Raw genomic sequence first — 11408 nt, 5'->3', positions numbered from 1 at the left:
TGCTGAACAGGATACTGTGCTTTATTTGGGCAAGAAATACGATGCTTAAAAAACAGGCCGGTGAATTGTGGTTGAAAATTGGAGGACAATACTTTGTCCCTTCTGCTGCACAGGTTTGCACATGGTCCATTTTACCTCCTGCCTGTGCTGGCATGGCAGTGTGAGTGGGTGTAGCAGCACAGAGATGTGAGTGGGATTGATCTGGCACACTATGCATGCGAGGCACACACAACTGCTGCTGTTTTATTTTGCCACTACACCAACAGGAACGACCCTTCTATAGATGTTTCTGGCTAAGGGTTTTGCAGTTGGGGATGTAGCATGCTTCAGTATAATTCGTATCCATTTTATAACCTGCAGATTTCATAACCTGTTAAAAGAGTGGCATTGCAGCACAGCAATTTTATTTCTCTATGGCTTCTTTTAGTTCTCTGGTGGGAAGGGAAGATGCGTTTTGGGGATTTTTATAGTAATGTTCGAGAATTTGTCAGTCTCTTTCTTTCCCACTGCTGTTTGCCTTGTTCAGCCTCAGCCCCCACACCCTCCTCGCCAAATCCACGGCAGAATTCCTGAACTCCCGCTCGGGAGCCGGCAAAGCGCTGCGGCACGGCAGGCCGGCGCCCACTCGGCTCCGGGTGCGCATCCCGCCCGCCCCGCCCGCGATGGGGATGCGGGTTCTCCTCCCGCGCGGTTCTCTGTCCCCCCCCGGCCCGTGTCCCGCTCCCGCGGAACTCGCCGCGCTCCCTCCGCCCCGGGCCGGCCCCGGGGGTCTCTGGCTGCGGGCGCGGAGCCGGCGCCGGGCTCGGCGGGGACGGAGCGGGCGGAGGGAGCGGGGCGGGGGGCGATGGAGGTGGATCCCCCGGCCCCGCCCCGCCCCGCCGGGCTGGAGACCCGCCACCGCCTCGCCAGCGGCGCAGGGGGGGAAGGAGGAGGAGGGGAGAGGGAGGGGAAAGCGAGGGAGGGAAGGAAATAAGTAAGGAAGGAGAGAAAGAGGGAGGGAGGCGAGGTGTAGCCGCCGCCTCATCGCCGTGCGTTCCGCCGCCGGCGCGGAGGGGAGGGGAGGAGAGGACAGCCCCCGGCAGCGTCCCGGCATGCTGAAAGTCACCATGCCCTCTTCCTCCTCGTCCTCCTCATCATCCTCCTCCTCCGGCTCCTCGGCCGCCAGCCACCCAGGCTCCGCCGCGCCCGACTACTGGATCGATGGCTCCAACAAGGACACCCTGGCTCACTACTTCGAGCTGGAGTCCGAGCTGGGACGGTGAGGGCCGGGTGGGCGGGCGGGGCTGGGTGTCCCTGTGTCCCCGTGTCCCTGTGCCCCTGTATCCCTGTGCCCCTGTATCCCTGTGTCCCTGCCCACGCCGCTATTTTGGCCAGAGCGGCAAAACTTTGGTGTGCGTGAGCGGCGGCGGGAGAGCGGGCGGCTTTCACGAGGGGCAGGCTTTTAGAGGAAAAAACCTCAGCTCCCGGGGAGCCAAGGCGAGAAATCCCCGGGCGAAGGGAATGGTTTTCAGGAGGTGGCATCTCTCCGCTGGGCGGACGCTGGCCCGAGCGGGCGGGTTTTAGCCAGGGACCCGTGCGCTGTCAGGGTGGGCATCACTTCGGGACACACCGAAACGCCACCTCATCCAGGGCATCCCTCCACACCAGACCCCCTGGTTCTCTCAGTTGCCGGAACCCTGCCCTGACAAAACTCCCACCCGAGACAGGATTCCCTGGATAGGCCTCTGCAGGCAGGGTCCTGCCCATCGGGGTGCAGGGTAGGAGAGGGAGCTGCTGCATCTTCATTCATTAATTTTGCACTACTGCCTTGGTGATGGTCCTGCCCAGAAACTTAAAGGTCTCATGTCTTCATGTTCTTTAAAACTGGAGTCGGGTGTAAAACGCTGTATCTGACGTGCAATTTTTGCCCTCCTAATGCATTTGTTAGTTCATAATATTGCAAAGAAAAAAAGTGGACAATTACAGGGTTCTTTTAAGGGTTCATAGTACATCACTTAAATGTGTAAGTCAGTCGGTAGCAAATAGCAATTGTTAGTTTTGCCAATGACAGAGTATTAAAACTCCTGAATAAATGTGGGAAATTTGTGGATAATGACATGGTTGCCTCGGCAGAATGCTTTTTTCAGAAAAAAACCTGCAATGAAAGTTATTGCTACAAAGCATACCTGTGCTTCCTGCATCGTAACTGATAGGGGCAGGAAAGGTGACAGAAATGCAATGTAGTATAATTCTTGGCTTTCTGCCTAGGTCTTGTGCATCTCCTGCTACTTTCCCCCCCCCCCACTATTGCTACTGTTCTTAACCAGATTTAAATAAGTATCGTTTTATGTATTCTTATCACATTTATACTTGACTTCACTGTACCCCTTTTGTGCAGAAGCATAAAAGTATTGAGCAGGAAATATTGCTGTGTTGGTTTTGTGTCTAGAGTTGACAAAAAAAAAAAAAAAAAAAAAAAAAAAGGAAACAAAACAGAATGCTGGTGAATTACAGCAGTTGAGGTACACAATCCAGGTAACAATCCCTGTTACCTGGATTGGTACTCTTCTCTGAGGTCTGTCTAGAATCCTCCTACTGTTTGTGATAGTGGCTGTAGGCTTTGCTGAAGTGTAATCTGTGATGGTGATACATCTTGGGTTTATTGCATAAGGAAGAGTTTTTAACGTGTGAAATCTCCAGTTTTTGGTAGGAAGAGTTAATGCCTGTAAAAGTATTAAAGATGATATGCAATGGATTTTTCTACCTTGCAAGGTGAGAAAAATGCTGAAACACCAACAAATGGTTTGAATATGGAAGATAAGCACACCCAAGTAATGTAGAGATGTGAGCCATTAGGTCTGCACTGCTCGTGGGTAGAGCTAGGAAGTAAGATTTGAAACAAAAGCAAAAACAATGCAGGAGAAAACAACCATCTTAATCAAAGATTAAGAGGTAGAGAAGGGAAAGAAGGACTTGGAGGGATACATATTTTGAGACAAAATTTCTCTGATGGGTATGGCAATGAGATCTTGGTCCTTAGGCCAGCTTTGAGATATTTTCAGAACCAGCATCCAGAGTGCTGATGGTTGTCTCAGAACCACTGTGGTAGGTCTATCTTGGCAAATCGGTCAGGAAGATCCAACAATCCCTCTTGGCTCCCTTGAAGTGTAATATAAAAGTGTATGGTTTTCTCTTGGTAACCCTGTCTCCAAACTTCTAGTTTTGGATATGGTTTTGAGTATGTCTACAAGAAACAAAACTGTTCATCATTTAGTTAGGTTAGTGGTGGGGAAAATATGTCAGGTGAGGCTGCTATGTGATCCCTTTAGATGCAGTAAATAAAGTAATATACTGAAATAACCAATGGAAAACATCCTAAATTATCCTTAGCAAATACAGGGATTGAAAGATGTCTCTTGGCAGACTCCAAAGACCTGCATTTGGACAGCTGTGCCCAAATATGGGAGTTTCCCTTTGGAAGGAGTGCTCCTTGTGCAAAGTATGTCTGATATATCCTGAAGATGTCTTACTCTATAACTCTTGCTTACATAACTACCTAAGGACTCCTGGAGGAAGAGGGAGACGATCCTTTTAGGAAGAAGGATAAATGCTTATAAGCTTAGGTGGGAGTCAGCAGTTGTTTTTAAACAGTGGAGTTCCACAGGGATCAGTTCACATGTCCGTGCTGCTCAACATGTTCATAGATAAAGGGGCTGAACAGAAATACTTGCTGGTCTTTGTAAATTGTCAGGGATTTAAAGGTTGTGTTGCCTGTGAAGAATTACAGAAAGACCTTACTCTACTGTTGGGGCATTTAAATGACAGATGACATTTAGTTTAGATAAATAAAATGGGTGTGGACGAGAAACCATTAAGAAACCACTTCATTTTCTTCTGTCCCTAGTAAAACCTGTAGTGAGGTTATGTCTGGAGGCGCATATGGCATGGATGGAGCATCTCACTAGAGGTGCTCATTGGCTGTTTTTTTCATGCAAGCTCTTTGACGTATCTGTTAAAAAAATGGGGTAGCTAGTCAAAAATCAGCAACAGGAGGTAAGGCCACTTCAGTGCAGTGTACTGGAAGTCCTGGCCACTGGATACTGTGGATGCTAAAGGGTTACATGGATTTAATGGGCAACTAGGCAAGTTTACATGCAGGAAATCCACTAAGACTGATTAAACATGAAGATACTAACTATTTAACTCTAAGTTGTTGAGAGTTTTGAGGGTATTCTCTGAGAGTGTTGATAGGCATTTGCTCTATTCTTGCATTCTTGAGGCATCTGTGTTTGGCCACTGTTCGTACTCTGCATTAAATAGGCCTTTATTCTTATTATTTTATTCTATTTTTATGTTCCACTGAGGCTTTGATTAGTTCACCTTCTGCTCAGTCAATTTTTACAAGGGTTTTTGTGTATAAATGGAGCTCAAAATACTGTAAATGTGAAATTTTGTGGTTTGTTTTACAAAATGTTTTTGTTTTACAGGTTGCAATTGTTGATATAGAGTTTTGAATTTTGTTCCGAGTGTATTTAATCTAAAAGCTTATTTTCCACACTGCTCTGGAAGAAGATGTTGAAAATATTGTACTCTAAACTTATATTTCCTTAAGGGCTAAAACCTTTTGTTAGCCTTATATAACCCTTGCAGTATCTTTCGGTACAGAGTTTCTGAGTTCAGGGTTGGTCTAACTATGGTATTTGAGTGAAGAATAAATTCAGTAATAATTTTTTTGATACTCAGCAATATTACAAAAAATAGAAATTTTCATTGTTGGAACTTTATTTGACAGACACCATCTTTGCCTATAACTAACTACATAAGTGTCTGAGTTGAAACTACAATATTACTATTGTAGGCAGATTGCAAATCTGTCAAATGGTCAAAAACAGATGAAAGTATTTCCAATCAAATCCTTTAGGCTTTCTTTTTTTCAAAGATTACCTTTTCCTTCATGGGCAGTCTTTCAGTTGTATGATCTTTCTGAAGACTGAGTCTGGAAGGCTCTCAATACTTGGCAACTTAGCTTGGACTGACACTGTGAGCTGAATCATAGGTGGTTTATGTCCCTTAGCGCAGGCAAAGTTGAAATCGAATGTACAGTTTGAACTCAAGATTTCAGTGTGCAGAATGACTTCTTACTCTGTCAATCCTGTTTATGAAAACTGTCATCCTAACCTCTACTTTTGTGATGGCAGTAGTAGATGAAATCAGCTTCTTTGTTAGATGATTTAACTTAACAAACCTAAAACTTCTTTGTCAAGCTGATAAAAGGATTATTTTATAGAAATGGATTGGTTTTGCACCTGATGCTTTGAAGTTCAAACAGTTTTTGCTTTGAAAACATGCCAATTATTTTACCCGCCATCCCTTCATTAAGAAAAGGTTCTATTTTCTGTTCACCTCAAGAGTAATTTGTTTTGCATCCTCTTTGCCCTGCTTATTTTGAAAATCACTTGCGCAGTATGCTTTAGGGTGCATTTAAAGTAGGTCTGTCCCTCCTTCAATAACACTTTTGCTCACTTGCTTGTGATTTTTTTTTTTTTTTAGTGGACCTGAGGATTTCCCAAAGTGATGCAGGCATGCAACTGACAGACACCACATGGTGCTAGCTATCTGAATGTGAGAGTGTGGATCCTTTTAGGAATCATGATGAGAATTACCTTTGAGCAGAAACTGCCAGTGTAGATTTGCCTTTTCCACAGACTGTAACTTGCTTGTTACCCTTGAACCTTCAGACAAGCAGGAAGCATTTTCCCTCAGGCAGTTCCTGCCCATACAGAAGGTTGTTGAAGAGGTGGGTCTGAGGCCTCATTTGGTAATGTTGTGGTTGGACCTTGCTTTGAGGTAGAAAGATAGGAGATGGAGTGGGCAGGGTGAAGTTTCTCACTTGGTACCAGAAACCAGAACTTGTGGTGAATAGCCCAGGCTTTGACAACTGAAATTCTTTACTTCAGTGCAGGAAGTGATTGTTTTTTTCTCAGTTTTGCCTGGTTCAGTTTTGTCTGGTTGATTCAGAAGTAAAAACTGTGTTGAAAAAGCAATAAAAGAAAATTTACCATTCTGTAAATAATATCTGAAATAAATAGGTGATCAATTCTGTGTAAATTTAACAGCTTTCTCATACTTTAAAAAAGAGCTATTAATAATGAAAATTATGATAGAGAATAGTTTTTTCTTGACTTTCAAATTTTTTTTTCTGTCAGCCACAATGCATTTATGTCACTGGTTTAGATAGTGTTTTCTAATTTGAAAAATTATATTTCTAGTGGAGGAAATGAATAGCTCTTGAAGTAAGCACTCTTAAGAATACTGAAAAAGTTTTTTTCACAGATTGGTTTTAGGAGTGATACTCATATAATTCATGTTAATACAAGAATTGTCATGCTTGAAAAACATTGTATTAGACTGCAAGAGTTAAAATGTAATAAAGTCATTATTTTAGCATATTGCAGGGAGAATCATAGAATATCTTGAATTAGAAGGGACCTACCAGGATTATCAAAGTCCAAGTCTTGCTGAGAGAGAAAATCTGAAATCAAATAAGTATTTTCAAGAGCAGTTGACAGAGAGTGATTGTGGAATAAGCCTGTGTGATTTTGGGTGGAGAGCAGCTAAATTTACTGAAGTTCTGTGGCATCAGAAACCTATTATGTGTTCATTCTCCTATGTCTTTTTTTGTGTGTCCAAGTGTGCACACTGTTGTGGAAGGAATTAAAATGGACAGAGTTTCATAGGCAGAATTCTTCCAGCAAAAGATGTTTAAATGCTTGTTCACATAGTAAATAGCCACATTTAAAAAGAGCACCAGTTATGTGTGGTGGTCAGTGAAAAAATACTCCACAGTTTTTGGTAGCCTATGCCCCATTTGTGGAAGTTCAGGTTCTTGCTAGAAGGGGCTAACTAACCTCTTCAGTCACTCAGATCAAAGAAGTTTTATTTTCCTGAATTGTCTGAAAAGCTCAATAAGGAAATTTTCAAAAATAGTCATTCCTCGCCCTTATTTTGTTTAAAGTGCAACAAAGTGAGCCAGCTTTGTTGAAGTAAACCTGAACAATTCTTCTGTGATCTTGTGCTATCCACAATGTCTCCCTATTAACAGAGCATTTTCTGGTGAGCTGGTAGTCCAAAAATTCCTGTAGGGAGTAAATGCACAGAAGAGTCAAGTAACATTACTGTGTCGAGGTTGCCAGGTCTAGTCTGGCGCTGCCATGAGTTGCTGGGTGAAGACTTGCAGTGACCCTGCTGTGGCATCTCCTGCAGTGGCTGTTGTGTCGGCTGGGGCATTTGTGTCTGAGCGCATCGCCATCCTGCGCTCCAGCTCAGCTTCCCTCCTGAAAAGACAGCTTAGCCCAGTGAGGATTACACTGACTACTACTGATATATGACAGGATATATGACTACCTGATATATGACAGGAGCTACAATCTTATCAGCCATTTCCAAGTCTCCCACAAGTAAGGTTTTCTCTTTTTAAACAAACCCAGTTCTCTTGTGGGTCTGGGGGAAACAGATCTGGCTGATCATCAGAGTCTGTGGGACCAAGATCAAAGGGGTCTTCTTCATCTTCCCCCTCTTCCTCATTCCTGGGGCAGTGGCCAGCAGCAAATCACAGTGCCCAGTATCCTTCTTTCGCCTCCAGTGGGGGAGGAGGAGTGGATGGCTGCAGGAAAGGATTTATAGCCTTTGGTGGGTCTGCCGGTCATACCTGATCCTTACCCACAGCTTGAGACTGTTCTTGTTTTTCCCTTCTTATATATCATCTTATATTCTTATAAATCATCCTCCAAGAGGGAAGCCCCTCAGCTGCTGCCTTATTCCCCTTCATGCCACAGTCCCATAGTTTAACACATGTACTGTCCCACAAGTCTTTTGTAAAGATAGTAGACGGAGTGGCATTTTTTTCCCTCAGCAGCTGCCTACTTCAGTACAAGTTTTAAGTCATGAGAGGGCAAGGACTTGCTATGTTTCTTAAGCTGCTCAAGCATAAGCAGAAGAACGTCTTTCTGCTGGGAAGATGTTCTCTGACCCATGTTTCCTTTCCCTGGCTCACCTGATCCTCCAGAGGGATTGTGTTGGGCCCAATGCTGCTGCTTTCAGCAGCACTTCAGTTCTGGGGGTTGCTGGCTGCCACACAGCTCAGGTGGATATTAGCTTCCTTGCACAGGAGCACCAATTGCTGTGCCGCTGAGAGATGGGACTTCAATGAGGGGTGCAAATAATAGTCCAAGCAAGAAGCCTAAGCAAAAAGAAATCAAAGGCCTAAGCAAAAAGAAGTTGGAATTGAAGCCATTGAAGTCCAAGCAAAAAGGGAGGGGTCAAAGTAATGTATTTTCCTCTCAGTTCAGTCTTATATACTGTTGCAGCTCTAAACAGTCACATCCTTAAGCAAGAATTTCTCACTAGTTACAGAATCACCCTATTGTTTGCATTACTTGGCAGCCTTACCAAACTGCATGGTTTCAAAAACCTTGATTTCTGCTTATGCTGTACTTTCCTAGTTCTTCTCATATCTGTGGTCACTTATCCCAGGGCCTTTATCCCACCAAGGCTAGGAGGATATTATTAAGCTCCATTGTGCTCTCTGTTTTGTCCCCCATTTTTTTTCCCATAGTGCTGTTGATTATAAGTTTACCTCCTTTAATTTATGGGGTTATCTGTGCTACAGATAAAGAAGCATAAAATGTAAAAGAGAAGGAGGTGGGAGCCCTCTTGAGGAACAAAAATAATTATAAAACAGACAGTTTACTTTCTATATACTCTGGTAGGATAACATAAAAGCAAGTCCAAGAGTCATAATTCACAGCCTTAAAAACAAAATACTAAATTATATGCCCTTCAACAAATGTATCATCTGTGTTCCAATGCATACCTTGCTGTGAGCGTCCATATGCTGCAGATAAGATGCCAGGGCTCTAACTTTATCTCAGAACTGATGTCATCTTCACAGTCCTTTTCCCCAAGACCTTCCTCACCAGAAACTTCTCTCCTCTGGCTTGTCTCCAGGCTTTGTGAAGAAAAACCAAAACCAGCTTGCTTGGATTTAAGGAATAGCTATCAATTCTAAAACAGGGTCATGTATGTGTTTCCCTCCATACCTTTCCCTGTTGTAAGTTTTACTTCTCGCAAATATTCATATTCTTCTCAATTGAGATGATTATGAACAGACCAGTATGTTTACTTATTTTCAGTCTTTTGATCTTTAAAGCATATCCATGTCTACCAGTTTCACTGGCTTTGGACACTGATACTGCATCTTAATATACTCAATTTAGTGTGATTTCTTTAATATTTGCACCATAGACTTCAGCAGAATGGAATACAAATAAAAATTTTCAACAAATGTCTTGCTTTTATCTTTTTGTACTGAGGTGGCTGGAAGGGACAGTCAACCAGATCAGCTGCAACTGATATTATCTTCAAGTACTTCTGAAATAATGTTCATATTGATTTTCTCTAAATAGTCCTTGTTAACAGAGTCACACTGACAGTGCCAAAGAATGTCACATGTGATTTTATTTTGTACTTAGCTGAAAAAAAATTAAGCATACCATGTTGAAATGATTGGACTTCTGTACCCTTCTGTGGAAGGCTGGCCATAAATTGTGCCAAGTTTTCACTTGTTAATGAGATCTTTAGCTATAATGTTTTTTGGTGATTAGTTGTTTGATTTTCATTCAAACTTGAGGACATATCTCTTTCAGATTCTCTCTAGACAAGGCATTGTTTGCTGTTTTCTGACTTATTAGGTGTCCTGCACCAGCCTAATGTTGTGGATCAACAAGAGTATTTTAAGAGCATGCGTTGGAACAAAAAAATTCAACGCTTCTGACACATTTTGTTTATTTTATATTAATGTCGTGGTATTTCATAATTTTAGACTTTCGGAGAGAAAATTGATGTTTTGGTAAGACTTAAAAGGCCCTGAGAGAATCTGCCATGGATGAGTGCATATTTTTTAAATTTTTTTTTTAACCTATTGACATATCTTCTAGAGTAATGAACCACGGCTCTCATCTGATGTCCAATGCTTTACAGACATTTGGGTTTTTGTCTTCCTGATGGAGAATGTGTTTGTCAGCTTCCTGTGTTGTGCAATAATGATTTGTTAAAACTGAATGCAAGACATGCTGAGAACTCCAACATCATTATCATAATCTATGCTCAGGAAGCTGTAGGACACATGTACATGAATGTTTTTACCTGACTGCTTCAATAGATGTCCCCAAGCCCTGCCTGATGCTGTGGGTGCAGCAAGTGATCCTTCTCTCTACATTCTCTTCAAACCCTCATGATTTTCTGGCTGACTAGTAAAGTTAAAAATGAAAGGGTTGAAAGCTGATTTTGTAATGGGAAGCAATACTTTATGGTGTAGATACTGCTGACCGCTTAAGGAAATGACTAATGACATTGCTTAATGACTTCAGGGTCCAAGTGATCAGAAGAAGAAACCTAATAAAGGTGGGCATTTTCTCCCTCTCACCTTTTGTATTCTGGGGATTCTTTGCAGCCTTTTCGATGGGAGCTACAAATGCTTGTGCAGCACATTGTTCACTAGTCTGCTAGCTAACTGGCAGAGGATTGAGTTGAAAGGGGAAGGCAAATTCTAGTCTTAAAAATGCTACTAGAACAACAAGTAACTGTTAATAGTGTGGCAGCATGTATGACACTGAAAAGGCAATAATAAATTGATTTTCTTTGGTGCAGGGGGGAGGAAGACTGGTAAATTAATTGTATCTTATTCTCCCTTCACAACATTTTAATTCAAGGATATCTTAACTAACTGTAAACATGAACAGAGTTTAGTAGTTAAAATTAGCAACTGATAAATTCTAAGTAAGATCAGTAATCAGTTCCAAACAGAGTTAATATGTAATGGAAAATCTCCAATGAAAGAGACCCTAAAATTTATCAGCATGTTTTTTTCCTCTGACACCTGTAGGGGTGAAACCCATCTCCATCTCTGTATTATCTCTATAATAAATATATGCATAAATTATTTTTTTACTTTAAATTCAAATCCCATCTCTCTTCATAATTTGTATTATAACTATTCAAAAATAGGCAGAGCAGGAATAAAATTGAGTGAAAAAGGCAGTTTTATTCATTACTATAAAAGTTGTTCATAGAATCAATTTGATTGGCAGTAGATACAGAGAACATTTTTTTCTTTTCAGAGAATCATTAATTTCAAATGAGAAAAAAAATCTTGATCACCTTCTCCTCAGCACAATGGTGTCATTTTGACCATTTGAATATTCAGGTTGTCTTGTTAAAGTACATTAGCTCATGTTAGTGTACAGTGATTTCAAATGGTTTGATCCATACTAGGCTATTTTTATTGTTTATGCTACACTTACGTAGTAGAAGAAAAAACGAAAATATTTTGACCTCTTCACATTCTTTTCCTGCATGACTTTAGACAAAAT

The 11408-nt window shown here is 41.9% G+C and overlaps 1 protein-coding gene across 1 annotated transcript in view; it reads left to right on the top strand.

The window, feature by feature from the left end:
- The first annotated feature begins 948 nt into the window (after positions 1-948).
- Positions 949-11408, top strand: part of CAMK4 (calcium/calmodulin dependent protein kinase IV) — a 137860-nt gene continuing 127400 nt past the window's right edge. Inside the window, exon 1 of the mRNA XM_083882926.1 lies at positions 949-1258. Coding sequence (XP_083739052.1) covers positions 1092-1258 — 167 coding nt within the window. The 5' untranslated portion in view covers positions 949-1091. The remainder of the gene's footprint in view (positions 1259-11408) is intronic.

The sequence above is a fragment of the Zosterops lateralis genome (genome assembly GCF_965231275.1).
Source record: "Zosterops lateralis genome assembly, chromosome: Z".
Lineage (NCBI taxonomy): Eukaryota > Metazoa > Chordata > Aves > Passeriformes > Zosteropidae > Zosterops > Zosterops lateralis.
This window is presented reverse-complemented; position numbering and strand designations above follow the sequence as displayed.